The sequence below is a fragment of the Macrobrachium rosenbergii genome, chromosome 18, assembly GCF_040412425.1.
Source record: "Macrobrachium rosenbergii isolate ZJJX-2024 chromosome 18, ASM4041242v1, whole genome shotgun sequence".
In the NCBI taxonomy this organism is placed as follows: Eukaryota; Metazoa; Arthropoda; class Malacostraca; order Decapoda; family Palaemonidae; genus Macrobrachium; species Macrobrachium rosenbergii.
The window spans coordinates 2,415,541-2,434,233 of record NC_089758.1 but is presented as its reverse complement, the minus strand read 5'-3'; the positions used below and the strand labels follow the sequence as shown (position 1 = coordinate 2,434,233).

At 38.4% G+C, this 18,693-nt stretch overlaps 1 protein-coding gene across 1 annotated transcript in view; it reads left to right on the top strand.

The window, feature by feature from the left end:
- The window catches only part of LOC136848026 (DNA-binding protein D-ETS-3-like), a 282,273-nt gene that overhangs the window by 15,210 nt on the left and 248,370 nt on the right, over positions 1–18,693 (top strand). Inside the window, exons 2-4 of the mRNA XM_067120065.1 lie at positions 1,606–2,069; positions 2,867–2,963; positions 3,592–3,884. Of these exons, the coding sequence (XP_066976166.1) occupies positions 1,979–2,069; positions 2,867–2,963; positions 3,592–3,884 (481 nt within the window). The 5' untranslated portion in view covers positions 1,606–1,978. The remainder of the gene's footprint in view (positions 1–1,605; positions 2,070–2,866; positions 2,964–3,591; positions 3,885–18,693) is intronic.

The following is an 18,693-nucleotide window of genomic DNA, read 5'->3' as shown; positions in this document are numbered from 1 at the left end:
TCCAGTGGCGCCAGGTCTTTGTTACCTTCTATATGTTGACGTTGCCTTAATTGACAGGTATTGATGTTCTCATTACTGAGGGCGCACAGCGAAGTGCTCTGGATTTATACTTTGCAGCAAGCTTCGTAGTGGCAATACCCAAAACATTGATTATTTCTCACATGGAAACCCTCCTTATGGACATAACGCATTTGTCGTTGGAAGAGCACTACCTTATCTGAAGGTCTATACCTTGAACATTAATCTTCTCGTCCGAGAGATTTTCTTCCCATTGTTGATTGGAGAAGAATATGTGACGTATTTTGGTGTGACCGATGATTGGTCTGCGTCCGGTGTGGGCGGAGCTAACCGGAACTCTACTCCGCCCATACCTCCGCCTACTCATCCCTCTGGGACCCGATGTTCCTGTTTCATGAAATTTTTATCCTGTCGAAGGAATTGAGGAATTTTTCACTAAAGTTAGTGTTATGAAATAGTGTTCCACAAACCTAATTATTTTAACCAGTTATGAATTCTCATATTCAACTTAATTTGTTCAAGGGAAAACTTCAACAATCTTCACTCGAGATGTGAGAGGCCTAAAAAGGGTCATCTTTGGTGGTTTATAATATCATAGCATAGCCTGTGTCTGGGGAACTGCACTGTGGAGAGAGGAGACCCAACTTCGGGAACCAGACCAAAACAGACCGCCCGAGAGACCAAAGGAGTCGTGATGTATTTGCTGGCGGACCACTTCCAAAATGTTTTGGGAGGAGGAAAGTTTGCTGGAGAAAGCGTCGGAACGTTGTAAGACAAATAAAATTGAATGAGAAAGACTATGTTTAATAGGACGCGCGAGAATGGGATAGCTGTTGAGGATAAAATAAAATAAAGTTGTTCATCGAGATGTGCTGTAATAAGAAATGACTGACAAGTGCTTCCATTATGTTACTGGTCATGCAGTTTCGTTTCAGTAATAGCGACAACATTATTATCATTATCATTATAAGTAAACAATAATAGGAACAAACTTACCAGAGTTGGAGAGAGAGAGAGAGAGAGAGAGAGAGAGAGAGAGAGAGAGAGAGAGAGAGAGAGAGAGAGAGGCTGGGTCACGCGATTCCATCATTAGTGAGAAGGCACTGATCAGAAACCCTGTTTCCCATTCCGTTATTCGACCTCACACTGATTTTCTTTCATTTATTTTTTTTCATCGTTGCTGATTCTTTGCATTTATCACTTATTGCTTTAGCCTTTTACATTCTGATACGATTCATCATGGCCGTTTACATGCCTTCTTTTTTTATATTTGTTCGTTGCATATTTCTGTGGTTACGTCTCTGTGATTCTGTTTGTGGTTTAATTTGTTTTTATACACGTTAAATCTTACGTTGTAATACATTCTTGATAAACCTGTTTGATTCTTGATCATTTTGACAATCTTTGCTTTGTTATAGCTCGCCTTCCCTTCCAATGCTCGACCGTTTGAATCTGCCCACTTCGATGCGACTATATGTATTTACATTGTTCTCTTATCTGTGTCTGAATATGTCCGTGGGTATTCTTATATCACCCTTTCTCTGTCAGATTCTCTTAGTAACAGAGCCAAACCCTTCTGCTTTTCAGCCCTTGACTCTGCATTCGAAAGAATCCCTTCCTTGAAGAATCATCGAGAAATCTTCCGCAGTAAGCACTTGGATCAACACATCATTAACGCCCTCCCCGTGGACGTGAATGGCAGAGCACGTGGGCGTTTAGCCAAGAGTGAACTCCGCTGGCGTAGAACAGAGACCCATCCGAAGAAGCGGAAAGCAAATGGGCTGTCTTCCAAGGGCGTGACTGCAAGGTTGAACGGCGGCCCCAATCAGAGAACATCAAGAGGGCGAGAAAAGCGTTGTGGCACACAAAGAAGTATTGCTTTCATGTGGAAACAAACTTAAGAACTCAGTCGAGAAGGAGCCACAGGAGAATTTCATGCTGGGCCTCACATCCTTTCGTCATGTATGAGGGAACGGCCGCTTGCACCTACCAGAATCCGCTGGACTTGAAGAGGGGCCTTCTCTCACACAACCTCCAGAATAAGGCTCAGGGTAAGACTACGTGCTCTCTCTCTCTCTCTCTCTCTCTCTCTCTCTCTCTCTCTCTCTCTCTCTCTCTTCTTTTGTGCACCTTTTTTCACTCCCAATTTTCGTATTCAGGTTTTTTCTCATCCTTTCAAAGCTAGGTTTAACTTAGACTCGGCAGTAAAAAAGAAAGGCACCAAATAAAAAAAAAATCTGGTTAATTTATTGCTGCCTACATCTTGATTTTTAGTCTATACAGGAAGCTTTTTAGACCTTTAAGAAATCATGACCGACCATTTCCCTCGCCAGCTTCTTCAACGCTAAGCATTCTCTTTTCGCGAATCATTCATCAACTATCTGCGTATTTTCCTGGGCATTCTCTTGCTGATCCTGAAAACCAGTCCCATTTTTTAATCTTTCTATGCTTCTCAATAATCTCTTATACCCACTGATTTATTTAACTTATAGCTTTCTCCTTGAAGACATTGATTTTAACTTGCTGATTCTTTCCTATATTCTACATAAGCCTTTTTTTTTTTTAGTCTTGTAAGTTTCATTGGCTTCTTTTCACTTATACCCCAAAGCTTTCTCAGTGCTTCTCAATTGGGCCTTTCTTGATTCCGATCGTATTATTCTTTTTCGTGTACTGACCTGTCATCACTCAAGTGAGAGATTCTGTTACGTGTTATTAAGTTTTAGTAACATGTAACAATTTATGTATATATATATATATACTCATATATATATATATATATATATATATATATATATATATATATATATATATATATATATATATATATAAAAACTTAATTTTTCTTCAGGGTTAACGCTTGGAAGTGGATCAACCATGATGACGTCACCGCTGAATATCAAAAGTGAAGAGATGATGACCCCTGATTGGTCGACTTGTACTTACAGGTGAGAATGATGCTTTCTTTGAATGCGGTTCTGAATTCGAAAGAAAATGTGCTTATGTTGTTTTATGCTATGATACTGTATGTTACATTGATCCATTCACTAGCTGCTGAAATCGCAACTCTGACTAGTGGTGCCGATATCATTTCAGACACGCCGTTGATTGCTGTCTGATGATCGTGTGTTTAAATGTCAAATGATATCCCCTGCGTCTGGGTAGTCACCTGTCCAGATTGCCTCAATTTTCTTTCTAGAACTTCAGTAACTTTTCTTTCGACTGAAATGGAAAGAGAGGGCATGCGCGCGATTTTTTTTCTTAGATATCATTTGAAGTCCCGGGCAGCATTTATAGAAATACGTTTCTGTCTTTCCATTAGCATTTACACGATACCCTCATCTCCCTCCGTTTATTGAACACCACAGAACCCGTGATCCCAACGGTCTGACACAAGACAAAAAAAAAAAAAAAAAACTAAATTCGTATCATTTTCATGATTTTCATAATTTCATCAGGTAAAATTGACAGTTAATGTTTTTAGACCAGTAAAGAGGGACTAGACATTTTACGCTTCAAACTTTGGTGTTATCATGACACTGAAGATCTGAGATTCTCGAACTGTTTGTCTTTCAGATTTCCAGGCCTGAGCTGTGCCGCGGGGGGCATGGATCCCCTGAAAGCTGTGACGAGCATGGGCATGGGCATGGGAGGGGGGCGAGAAGACACTAAGGTAGGCGGATATACCTCTACGCTCCTACCCCATCTTCGCCCACATTCGGACGCCCACACCACCCATCTCAGGACACACGCCGAAGCCCCGACGAGCGACCATGTGACCACGACCACCAGCAACAGCAACGTCTCTCTGACGTCGGCCACTTCCACGCCCGACGGCCGAGACACTCCCCACGACCACAAGGTTCCAGGTTAGTCAATGTGTCGCCTTTTTCCACCAGCATCGGACGCGCAGACCTATTGTGGGACTTTTGACCGACTGGCATGCGTCTAACTTTTCTTTCCGTCTATTCTTTTTCTGTAAGAGATTAGATTTAAAACGAAATGTGCTACGAGTACTGCGGGAGAACTAGCCGAAGTGTAGAGTGTGAGCAGTGTATGTCTCTATGTTCATTAAAATGATGGTGTTCAGGAGAGCAGAGAGATTAACAGTCATTGTGTGTGCTCCAAATGACAGAGGTGCTCACTGAATGTCTAGAAAATCAAAATTCACTACAACCATTGCGTTATGCTCACTAGTGACACGTGTTTATTTTATGTTCGTGGGATTCATTTCATGAAAAGTCTGAGCGCTCAAAAGTTTATCGAAGACAAAACTTAACTAGGAATTTTATGAACTGTTGTACATTTTTACTAATATCACGAATTAGTCATGACATCAGTACAGGATCGCAAGACTTGTCCATTATTGCTTCTTTCCTCAAATCTTTGGGCAACAAAGACCTTTTGAATAATGCTAGTTTCCTTCATTATCGTCGACAGAAGTATTTTATTATCATTCATATTATCCCACATCAGCCATTATTGTCTTTCTCCAGCTGATGTGGCATCATTGGAAGTTCCAGTTTATATTACATTGTTAGGTTTTGTGACTAATTCTCTCCGGGGACATCGAAACAAACCTAGGCCCTACGACTCGTTTTACTAAAAAGAAATGTAATGCTCTTTATTCCAACAATGTAGGCCTTTGTACAAATTCTTTCGACCTCCGGTGCCTTGCATCTAATTACAAACTGGATTTTCAAATTAAAACTCTTGGTCTGGAAATGAGTCTGCCCTTAGACTCTTGATCTGGAAATGAGTCTGCCCTTAGACTCTTGGTCTGGAAATGAGTCTAGCTGCCCTTAAACTCTTGGTCTGGAAATGAGTCTAGCTGCCCTTAAACTCATGGTCTGGAAATGAGTCTAGCTACCCTTAAACTCTTGGTCTGGAAATGAGTCTCGCTGCCCTTAAACTCTTGGTCCGGAAATGAGTCTAGCTGCCCTTAAACTCTTGGTCTGGAAATGAGTCTACCTGTTCTTAAACTCTTGGTCTGGAAATGAGTCTAGCTGCCCTTAAACTCATGGTCTGGAAATGAGTCTAGCCGCCCTTTCCGTGGTTTGCTTTGTATGTACAGGATAATGCTGATTAATATTGAGAAAGCTTCCTGCTAATCGTCAGAGGATATGTGAATGTGATTGGTACTGGACTCTACATTATTATGTCTGGCATATCTCATAATGTATATGCATGTGGAGTCAATTGGAACCTCAATAATGATGGTTTCATATTCCATGGCCTCTTAGAGAACGAGGTCCTTGGCACAAACCCCTAAGTTGGCAGCATCTTTTGTTGTCTATGGTACGGAGGCTTCTACAGCTGAAGGTTACTTGCTGGTTGGCGTGAAACGGTCAGCTCTAGGTTCCTGTTCATCTGACTAAGCCCAGTTGATGAAGACCCCTATTCATATTCCTTACAGTGTATTGGGCCTAGTCCTGACATATGCTTCGGCCAAAGTTGAGGATAATATAGATGAGGTTATCAGCTCTGACTATTACACCACAGCGATAGGCACCTCATTTCATGAATATATGTACAGTTCTGCTTTTGACAAAACTGTGCCTCTGAAGAAGTAACGCACTGTGGCTGTAACGTTATAAAAATATCTGTCATTTAAGGCTACTCCTCCTCTCCTGAAGTCTGTCTCTTCCTCTGAAAACAATCAAGATTCAAACCTTGGTTTGGTGATTCATGTAGACGATATCATGATACACAGACCAGGAGCCAAGCATAAAGAAAATGCTGCACTCAGCAGTACCAGAATATTGTAAGTGACCAGAAATCAAATCCTATTCAAAGATTTGCAAAAGGGAAAAATAATAGCAATTAGAAGATAACACTGCTAGAAATTAGTCAGCCTTATCTTTGTTGGATTACCTTGAATTCTTCTATATTTGGATATAGGATATCTACTATTCCTCTCGTATCAGCAAATAATAGGAAACTGTTGACGAACCTTCAGGACAGAGGTGAGCTACTTCCAATGTCCTTTGATGCAAAACCGTTTCTGGCTGACAGTCCTTTTCATGATATGTGTATTTCCAAGTCAGTTCTCAGCAAATATCTTTTTTTGGCCAATGAATAAAAGAGATTCTACATAAACTAGATAGATGCCTGGGATCCATGTCCCAAACTTAATACACTTTTACTGTTTTTAAGTCTTCAATAGCATTATAATCTACATTAGATGACCGGAAATTATAAAATTCGGGCCTTGCTCTGAATGGCTGCCAAAGTGCTGATAGTAAAAATAACTGAAAAATCTCCACATCCAATGGTTTTGTAAAGCTACTGAAAATTTTGTCTTAAAGCTCTTGTTTAAACCTCTCAAATCAAGTCGCTTGTTTTCCTACCATCAGTATAACAAAGAATACAGTCTAAGCAGTTACACCCAAAACACCTTTGACAATGGATAAGAGTCCTGCGTTGTACAGTTCATTTTAGCATGGTGTTGAACTTGGTTAGCCTTTTCCATGAGATTTTTGTATATAAACTTCCTAAAGTACGTGTCAGATCAGATCTTTATACTTGATCTCATTCACCGTTTTTTACCAGACCTGAGATAGGCCTATAGTGTTCGAAGTGAGTTGGACACACCTTTCTGCTGTTCCACAGGGACCTAATTTCTTTTTAGTTTTCATTAGCGTCACATTTGTTTGTGTAGGGAAAAAGATGGCACAGTTTGTGGATAATGCTGTATCGTTATAGTTACTCATTTTCGCCAAATGCGAAGGGTAATTAATGCTAACCTCAACACACTAACTTATATCTGTGTTGTGAAGCTGAACGCCAGCGAAACTAAAACTACTGAACATGTAGATGATCTGACATCCTGGTCCTTGCTCAGAGTTCACTCTACAAAGGCAACACTGTACTTAATTAATATGAAAATTTTATGGTACTCATTGTTACCTTTGGCTTTATTTCTCTTTCTCTCAGCACTTAAAATCCAGTCATCCAGTCCAGCTAGGTGTTACTCATTAGGAATTACAAAACTGGAAATATAGTAATTCTCTTGTGCACTAGAAATCAGACAGTAGTATAGGTGCCGCTTTCAGATCCAAGTGATGCTACTTTGGAGCTTCTACTGTCCTTGAACCTTTAATGCTTATGTCTCAAGAATTAATGTGGGCTGCTCTTTCTCTGCAGAGCTTTTACATTCAAATTCCATTCAACTTCCGCGTTGTCTCACTGCCGGGCACCAGTACTGAGCTGAAATTGGTTGTAAATCCTCAAACTTTGGTCCATACCATGACGCCTGTCACCCGGAAACGAAAGTGGTATGCAGATGATGAAGATGGTGAACAAAAGCATTATATATTTCCCAATAATTATTTAGCAAAGTAAGTCTCAATGGAAGAAAATTCCATTTACCTGTTTACCGCCTGACAGTTTTGATAGAGAATCACAATGGACTCCGAAAGACCGCACCGTTTATCCGGTACTTTTAAAATCACTTAACTACTCCGAAAGACCTTACAGTTTATCCGGTACTTTTAAAATCACTAAACTACTCCGAAAGACCTTACAGTTTATCCGGTACTTTTAAAATCACTTAACTACTCATTAATTATCTGCATTATTGTTAATTTTTTAACCCTCTCTCTTGTATTCCACCCAAAATGAGCATCGTCTTCGATATTCTAGTTTCAAGTCTTAATGCAGACCACAGTCAGATGGTCTTGAGTAATCGTGAAATTGTGTTTCTGTTTCTCGGATGGAATTTTAGCGACCCTTGTTATTTCCCTAGTTTGAAGCAAATATCAGTGTATCGCTTTGGGACTCATGGACGTCTTCTACCTGTTTTATTCACGAATTTTATGCAAAGAAAAACCACTATTGTTATCTGAAGGTCCTCATAAGCACTTAAAATTCTGATATTACTGATAATGACTGTTTAATTCTCTTAACCCTCAAAACCACATTGCTGTCGCTTCCGTCTGTAGCCATTACAAACACATAGCAGAAACGACTGTTTTCTTATTATCATACTGCAGTATCTTTTATCGGAAGTTCCCAATCTCGTCTTTAATCAAGACTACTGAGAGGCATGATAAGTCTAGACTCATTAAAACCACCTTCGGCGACAACTCTCTCTGAGGGTCTCTATAAAAGACTGTGGAGATGAAATATGTGGCCTGATGTTTACTTAGTTAACCAAGTAAATGTGAATGAGTCTGGCCTCCTACCTAGAGCTTATGTTGGCTCGCATGTGTCTACTACGTCTGAATTTACATAAAAGTACCTGAGATATCTTTTGAGCTTTTGTAGAGAGAGAGAGCGGTGGTGGGGAAGAGAGAGATTCACAATCTTGTTGTTTTCTTTGCTTGCCCTTAACAAAGGTGGTGCCACGGGCAAAGGGATCAACTGACAATCTTTTCCTCTCTAGTATTAATTTCTGTTCTGAGATCCAGAGCAGAAAACTCGCGAAATCAAGAGGTCTTGGGCATGAATTCGTTTGATATCTAAACGCAGATGTAGTAGGACTGTGGACATTTTGATGGCTGGCTTTAATAGCTGCTTCCCAAGGTATAATTTGATGAATTCTGGAGTAGAAGGACTGATACAATGTCTGTGCTTTCAGATTGTAGTCATGAGTAAATCGATAGGTTATTTCAGCACTGAGTTCAGTAGTGTTTTATTGTTTACCATCAACAAGATCATTTTAAGTTTCTCTGAGCCACATCTCTTAAACAGAATTGATTTTAAACTTATTCAGTGCTTTCTGCTTCAGCGATAATATAAACCAGGACAGCCAAAGAGTGGTGCCACTGTTAGCTAACGCGTCAAGACCGCCTTTAATGAAATAGCTATGTAGTCTTCAAGAAGCCAATGATATATGTATGTATATTTATATATATATTTATATATTATGTATGTATTTATGTGTTGTATATGTATATATATCTATATATACATATATATTATGTATATATATATATATATATCTGTATGTATGTATATGTGTATATGTATACTTATATATATATATATATCTATATTTGTGTGTTTGTATGTATGTATGTGTATACGTATATATAAATATATATATTGTATATATAGTTATCTATCTATCTATCTATATATATACATATATATACAGTATATAAATGATGTATATATGTATGTGTGCGTGTGTGTTCCAGCATAACTCTGAAATGCATTGAGCAATTTCAACCAAACTTGGTATACGTTTTCAACCAAACTTGGTATACGTATGACTTACTATCTAGAAAAGAACACTGTGGGGTAAGACATCACTAGCACCAAAGGGCACCAAAGGGGTGGGAACGGCTTCCCTGAAACAGGGCTGGTTTTCCCCCATAGACTTAGTAACGAAACTATAAGAATTTATCATACCTCATTTCGGTATTCTGGAAAAGAATACGGGGAGGGGGGGGGCTAAGACACCACTGGCACCAAAGGGGGTGGCAGTGGGAAGGAGGTGACATGTAAATATAACCAAAAACGACAGATATTAGTGTTCAGTTCATAGCTTTCGAGGTCGCTGAGATGAGTAGTGATCCTCCCAATGCCCTTTACGTCCAAGTTCAGCCCCGATAGGAAAGGAGGGTAAGAAGGGCTGAAATATAAAATGCCAGAATTGCTGGGCAATGTAACTGAAGCAACTATCTTAACAAGAGAGAGAGAGAGAGAGAGAGAGAGATTAGAGGGATGTTACAGGGAGAGAGATAGAGGGAGAGAGTTTATCGGTTGTCAGGCAGAGTTTTCCTGGGCAGTGCCGGGTCGGTCAGCTAGGATATACCTGTATATAATCAGTAAGTGTAGTTTATTTGTATTGCTACGTATCCCATTTTCATCACTAATGAAACCGCCGCATGTTTGTTGGCATGGCCATTTTTAAAATTTAACTAATATATCGACTCAGTTCCGCTACCATCGTCTGTGAGGAGTTTTATTTCACTATAATACGGTTGCAACCGTCCTGCTTCACTTTCGCAATCAAATACGCCTCTTGAAATGCTTCGAGTTTATCTACCGTGTTGATGTCACTGAGTGAAATCACATAGATCCCCAGCTAATAGTCTACACCGCCACAGATGAATAAGTGACAGATATCTAACCCGTAATCAGACACCGCGAGTAACCCGATCTTCCAGTTTTGTAAAATCCATTACTGTTTTCATTGATGCTTCTTTCGCTCGGCGTGTAAGTGGCTACAAGGGCGACAAGGACGCGAAAACCCGTCGCTGTGAAAAAGTACAGCACTGATTGCTGGAGCGCTCAGGCTATCAATCCATGTTAGGGGGAGAGATCGGCTGATTTACACTCGCTCCATTTCTTTGCTAGCATCTAATTTCACCATGAACTTAATGATACTTCTTTCACTTTTCTAGTACGCAAACGTCGCACTTATCATTATGTGAGAATTCGTGAATGCTGCATCCAAATATAAAACTTTGTGCACAGCGGGAATTGGCGAATAGTGAAGGAGTCGCGAAATTTATGTTCGACTAAATTACATTGGTTGGAGCATTATGGCGGACTCGTGTCTACAATGGATTTACTCTGGATTACGGGACCACCAGCGTCTCGACCTTTGAGTAACGGTTTAGGATTAATAATCTTTGTGCGAAATGAAGTTCTTTTTGGCATACACAGTATACGTATATTATGTTGGGAGGATTTCCACATACAATGTAAACGCGTTTCAGTGTCATACTGTGTTTTCCATCGGTTTGCCGACCTTTCTTTGGTTCTAATCGCCTAAAATCTGTGAGGGAATGCACTTAAGAAAACATATTAAAAAACGAGAAGAAATAAAGCAAAATTTGGAGAGGCGGGGATACACTTACTAACATGAAATGAAGATAAAATACGTAATCGCTCAGCTCAGTCCAAAACACAGACTCGTCGGCAATCATCGAAGCCTAAGCCAGGGCCTGTACTCGGAACGGCGTATCAGGGACAAGATCAGAAAGGGCGGAGGGGATGATGTTGGGTGTATGGGGAGATGGAAGGAGGAAGGGGAGAAAAGAACATGTAAAGGGGGGGAAAAAGAATCACCCTCTGGGTTATGATAATAGAATAACATTCAGGGAGGACCCTTAACTGCTGGTTGGTCAATTACCAACTACCCAATTACCTCGTTATCGATGAACAAATAACGGGGCGTGATGATGGTTATTGATTGACAGGTTAACAGGATGATGGGGTTTGCGGTCGACGCAGTGTTAAACAGTCGTGCTTTTCAAGCATTTTCGCTACGTGCTTTGAAGCTCATTTACGAAATACCCCAACGAAGAAGCTAGATATAAAAGTGTGACTTACGTTAAAATGCTGGTTGTTTTTGTAAGGTCTACACACGTGCACACACACACACATAGGCCTATATATATATATATATATATATATATATATATATATAAATATATATATATATATATATATATATATATATATATATATATATCCACAATATAAGGTCATCATCTGTATATAGACCTTCGTATAGAATGATTTAGTGAATGATAAGTCATATATATATATATATATATATATATATATATATATATATATATATATATATATATATATATATATATATATATATATAACCCATATTAGGTCTTCATCTGTATATAGACCTTCGTACAGGATGAATGACAAAAGTCATCGATAATGTGTCTAAAATGTAAGTGACTTACGTTAAAATGCTAATTGTTTTTGTAACGTCTACACGCGCGCGCGCACACACACACACAGACCTATATATACATAATATATATATCCAATATGAAGCCTTCATCTTCGTATTTTAGACACATTATCGATGAATTTTGTCATTATAGACCTTCGCACAGGATGAATGACAAAAGCCATCGATAATGTGTCTAAAACGTAACCCGGAGCTTCTCCCGAAAACAAAATGAGAATAAACGAGGGAGAATTAATGTGCAAACTTCGCCGTATAGCTGGGAATCATAAATTAAGAGGAACATTATCCAAGACCCAAGTTTTGATCGAGTGGGAAATGGTCTTCGCTATTTTACTAAGACTTCCAAGGCAGAGGGTTGTAGAGAGAAGCCACATTTCCAAGGATATTAATATGTTGGCGGGTTGAGCCTGTGTGAGGAAGCGTTCTTGTTCAAGTCTTCAACTTTATGGCAAATTGTAATGTCTAAGCAACGCACGGACTAGTGCTGTGTGTTATTGCTGTACACTAGTAGGTGTTAAAAACTTGAACGTGTGTAGAAAAGTATGCCTTAGTTTAGCGAGACCATTGAGCTGATTAACAGCTCTCCTAGGGCTGGCCCGAAGGATTAGATTTATTTTACATGGCTGAAACCAATTGCTTACCTAGCAACGGGACCTACAGCTTATTGTGGAATGCGAACCACATTATAGCGAGAAATGAATTTATATCATTAGAAATAAATTCTCTAATTCTTCATTGGTCGGTCGGAGAGAGTAACGCTGGGCCAACAATAGTATATATATATATATATATATATATATATATATATATATATATATATATATATATATATATATATATATATATATATATATATATATATATTATATATATATATATATATATATATATATATAATATATATATATATATATATATATATATATATATATATATATATATATATATATATATATGTGTGTGTGTGTGTGTGTGTGTGTGTGCGTGCGTGCCCGTGTTTGCGTGTGTAGCGGAAGAAAGATAGGGATAGAGTTACATTTCTATCTACGGGAAGAAACTACGACTGTAGTCTTATCCTAATAACTTCAGCGGTAACTTCTCTTCTTACGGCACGTCCAAAAGACAGATACCGAAGATTTGTTACAATATAGGTTATATGTTGTTTGTTGATCCAGGGCTGACAGTCATATCGGCGTGAAAACGTGTGTTAGTTGAATCAAAAAGCTTTCATACTTTTGCTTAATAATTGTGAATAGTTTTTTTTTTTTTTTTTTTTTTTTTAAAGGGCGAATCTCACAAAAGCTTGCAGCGTGTTTGAACAAAGGACGGCAACATTTTGGTTTTCTTTGTGAAACAAAAAAGGTAATATTCTGGCTGTCTGAATAATGACTATTTTTGTTTAACGTGTTTGCGATACCAGACATGAAACGACACGGCATATGCATTTGTGAATGGGATATACTGTATTAAAATCGTTTGGGTGTAATTTGCAGGGGGTAACGTTGTACCGAAGGCGTTATGGAAAAAAAACGCTTGAGAAAATAATTCTGTATGGGAGCCTTAAAACGGAAAGATAATCATATACACAAAGAGCCAGTGAATATAAAGAAAGTGATTGACGTTAGATTAACAATGAAACAGTTGGAAGATAGAGTCAGGAATTGAATCGAGCATCGTGAACAGAACCACAGAGTAGAAGAATGTCAGAGTATGCAAAATTTCAAATTGAAGATTGTATTGCCGAGTCATTTTATCAGCGAAAAAGAATGACATCGTTCAGTGTCCATGACAGAAAAATATTGGAAGTTGATGAGACAAAATAAGCCATGTAGAGAGGACTATAAAGGCGAGGATTCAGAAAGTGGGTCAGAGTACTATGAAATGGTCGGTGTACGCAGAGAGAATGGGAGTATCGGTCTGTGACTGCAACGCAGGAAGGTTACTGACGCCCGAGGAAAGCTATAGGGAGAAGTGGACTTAGCTGCCTGTCTTAAGACTGGAAAGGTTTTATTTAACGCGGAAGCGACTGATCGCCGAATACTAGAAAGTTTCGCGTGCTAATAATGTAGATTTTATGTGAAGTGGCTGACATATGGACAGCATTCTTAATCATATAATATCAACTATTTAGGGATGAACTGATTATTACTATTCTTTTTATATAGTGACGCATTTTTTTTTCTTTGATTCAGCAAATTAAAAGTAAACTTTTTTGGGATGACATATGATTGGAAACTGATGTATACTCTCACAGAGACTGAAGTTCAGTAGCAAATCCTTGTGAATCTGTACTGTAATGTTTTTCTGTGTCGGTGTCAAATGGCTTTGTAAGCAGCGAAGCGATTGGCTAAATGAGATATATTTAATAGCTAATGCGTTTCTTGGAATCGATGAATAATTGATATTGAATGAGAGCCCTTAGAGTCTTGCATGCCAAAGGATCACCATAGGCACATGCTGTAATGTGTTTGGTCTGAAGAAAATCCATGTGGTTGGGAGTTGGACGTGATCGCGAAAAATAAGTCGTGGAACGCGCCGAAAAGCAGACGATTACGGCAATAGCTTCCATGAAAGTAACTTTGGTTCGTTCGCTGTAGTAGGGAAATGTTAGTTCACCTCGCTAGGTTCTGTGGCCTACTGCCCGACAAACGGGGGAAGGAATTCTGAGAGAAATGATTTCATTTTATGTGAAATGTCACAGTTTCTTCATAAAGGTCAAGACAAGTTACATTCATTTGGTGGGATAAATAAGGAAATCAACTTTAACATTTGCGCGCTGTGGTTGAAAAGTTGTATTTCTTTTTAAAATCTCGGTGATGATACAGACACAAGATAGACGGAAAACATACATATATTCATGCATACATATACTCATATACAGTATATTCACTAAAAGACAAAAACATATATATTATACACACACACACACACACACACACACACACACACATATATATATATATATATATATATATATATATATATATATATATATATATATATATATATATATATATATATATATATATATGCTAGAAGGGAACAGTCCTGGTCTCAAGCAACTTGCACTGAGTACTGATGTATATGTGTCCTTCACTATTTGAAGGCAACACCTCTCTAATCTCTGAGTCTCTTTTATCTTAAAGCCAAAAAAACTCCGAGGGAAAAGAAAAAATCATCGCTATACTCCTCCATTTTAATCTCTTCTGCCAACAGCATTTTCATGATGAAGGCCAATAATTCATGGCTTTCATCGAACTACAATAGATCTGGAGTGGAACTACACTCCAATATTCAGTTGAGCACAGTCTGCAGTGAAGAATACAGAAACAAAAACCAAATAAAAGGAAAAAGAAAAAATCATCAGAGAAAAATTTCACAGATCCAGATTATTTTCCATAAAGCTTCCGGAGCCAGGTTCCTCAGCGCCAGTGAGTCGTAACTGCCTGCACAAATTGTTCACCTGGAGAAAAGCTGTGGATGGCTTGTGGTCGCTGGAGCAGTTGAGCATAACACTACAGCAGTCTGCACTAAATATCCAGATATCTTCAGACTGTGTTCTTCCCTCCAGTAGAAGGAAGTTCCACCGCAGACTATTAGGACTCACTCCGTGTAAAAGCTTTCTTTTTTTTATTTTCCTATTTGCTTTTATTTTGGTTTTGTTTTCTGTTATTTCTTAATTTTTGATGGTACTCTCCTATATATTGGAATGTAGTTCTTTTCCAGACCTAGTGTTGTCCTGATGGAAGCCGTGAATGAATGGCTGAAACTGCCGTCGGCAGAGGAGAACACAAGGAAACAACACAACGATGATTTTTGCCTTTCCTTCGGAGTTTTGGCCTTGAAGATAAAAGGAGACCCAGAAGATTAGAAGGGTGTTGCCTTAAAATAGTAAACGCCACATGAACATCACCATTCAATGAGAATTGCTAAAGAAAAAGACTTTGCCCTTAAAGCATATTCAAAAGTGGCAAGGCATGGACTTCCTGGATAAACCTAGAGAGACTGCTCTATCATAGATAGAAGGAAACTGCAGCAAGGCTGTAACGCCTGAGGAAGAAAACCAGCTCCTTTGGAAAGATTTCTTTGCAGAAAAAACCAAGGGATTCTATAGAAAGCCAAGGACTTCCTTAAAAATGTTCAAAGAAGGCACCAACAACTTGTGAAAACAAGGCATGCAAAGAAGCTAATGGTTTTCCATGGCGGCCCCTTACGTAATGAAGAACACCAGGACAGTTATGTAAACCTTCTTGATTGTTTCTCACTGCGAACCTTAGTATCTTATTTTGGAATTTTTGTAATGCCCTTGTATTGGAAGTCGATGCTAAACACGTGGGTATTGGTGGATATTCCATTATTGGTCTCATTAGACTTTTATAGAAATGGATTTTAATATTTGTGTTCATATTCCTAAACCTTTTTAGCTTTGTATTTTGTGTTCTTGCTATTCTTAGCCTTTCTCTTACATGCCTTCATATTCCTCTTTGTCCGAATTGCATTCCTAGTATTCTTGTGCTTTTGGTAAAATTCACGGGTTGTTGATCTAACATTATTTGTGCAGGTTTGTATGCAGATACTGATACTAGTTGGAATTTAGATTTATTTGTTTTGAGCTTCCACTTCTTTTCAAATTGATTTATTCTTTCAGTTTGGGCCATTGTTTTTTGTGCTGCTTGTCTTTTCAAGGTTGGGTCCCTTCTTCTTGTACGTTTTTGTGGGTGTATAACTTGAGTTATACCACCTGCAAAGTAGACCTCAGTACAGTACTCTGGTGGTGAAGTCACATCTGGTGTGTATATTAAAATGAATAATGTTGGACTTAGTAGATCCTTGTGGGACTCCACTTAGTAAAGGGAATGGATTTCCTACGTAATTTTGTGACTTAATTGCTGCTGTTCTATCTTTAATGAAGTTACATAGTATTTTCTCAAAAAATGCCTGGGAGGTTGAGATGTAATATTTTGTACTGAAGTCCTTGTATCCATACTTTGTCAAATGCCTTGGCTATATCTCTACATACTGGGTTGCATAGGTACGTTCTTCTTTGTGATAGTGTGAAATTGCTCATCAGGCGGCTTGTGGCTACCAAAGCAGTGGGCATGACACTGCAGCAACCACCACTAAACATTCAGGTGTCTTTAGACTATGTTCTCCCCTCCAAGAGAAGGAAGTTCCACTGAAGACTATTGGGAGTCACTGAAACTGAGGAGCCTAGCTTGTAGGGCTTCATGGAGAATAATCTGGCGCTGTGAAATTTTTTCTGTGCTGCCTTTTCCTTTTTACTTTTATCAGGTTTTGTTTTTGTATCAATCCTTAATCTTCTACAGTGCTCAATTATATATATTGGATTGCAGTTTTGTTCTGAACCTACTGTAGCTCTGAAGAAGGCTATGAATACAACGATGAAACTGCTGTTGGCAAAAGAGAATGATATTATATAATATATATATATATATATATATATATATATATATATATATATGTGTGTGTGTGTGTGTGTGTGTGTGTGTGTGTGTGTGTGTGTGTGTATGTAGAATCTATCCTTCTCGTGGTCAGGTCGGCAACGTGACCTCCTTGTGATTATGGTGACACGGGTTCGTTTCCTGACACCGGACATCACAACCACTACAATTTCTTGCACTTGGATCTTAAGGCTTTGTAGTGACAAGCGTATCCAAAAAAGCGCGAATAATTAGAGAATTTAAGAGGGCATTGTGGCTATTAGCCTACAATTACATATGTATATATGAGGCTATCAGTCGAGAAACATGCCAAGCGCCATCCTGGGTCAAAGTCTTTTTTAATTTAATTTATTATGTTTTAAAAATGGCACTTGGCATGTTTCTCGACTGAAAAGCTCATATATACATATATATATGTATATGTATATGTATATATATATACATATATATATATATGGCAATGAATATATATAAATATAGAGATATATGCACAGAAGCTCAAAATCTTACAACTTTCGTCACAAATTCATCTATATGATATTTTCAGATGTATTTCCTAACAGTGAAAGAGAGAGAGAGGAAGGGAGTGGGTGGGGGGAAAGAGGGAGAGCAATTTTATCGTTATGAATGGACATTTAAATACGAATAAGGTGCGGGCTATTAACGCAGGCAATTAACCCCTCGAAGATCCATTAACAGGGGCAGTTAAGTGCTGAGGTCGAGCGGTTAAAGTGGCTTCCCGGATATGAGAGATGATCCCAAATGACAGGTTACAACGGACGCGTTTTCTACACTTTTATTTAATCTCTCCAGATTTTCCTTCTTTTTTACACTGAAATTGAGCTGTGAGGAACTGGAGCATTTTGGCGCTGGTGCTGCTGAGGCTCTGAGGACGTTTATTCTGTTCCATTCCTAATCCTTTCGTCTCACTTCCTTTAGCCATTTTGGAAGGAGGTTATACCTTCGTTCCTGGCTCTTTGCTCGTCTGTTTGACATTCCAGAAAATTTATTCGTAAGTTCTTAATGATTTTCAGTGAAATTTCCCGTAGCTAATGAACCAAGGATTTTTTCCATTTTTCCCACATAGGTCACATTTCGGTAAAGGTTATCTTTGCAATTTCTCAAGTCATTTCTACGATATAATATTATCAATCAATACCTTCGTATGAACAGAGAACAACAGGTTTGTTTTTCAAATAATGAATTTTGCTGGAGACGGCGGATGTATGAGTTCTCTTAACGTCTTTTAGTTTATACATGTAAATCAAAATGCTCAAATGTAATGATAAGTAATTACATGACATTCAAAATGATTTTGTTTTCATGGCTCATGAGTGTAATTTCCCGGCAGAACCTTCTGTCATAACACCTAAGAATCTAAAATGTGCAATTCTTTTAGCATAAATCATTAGATTACTTTCTAAATTTATAGATATTTTTACACTCCATCAAAGAGCTATAAAAATGGATTAATATTTTTGTAGTTTAGTGGATGAAATAGCAAACGAACACATTTTTGCATAGCCTTTAACTCCAAGG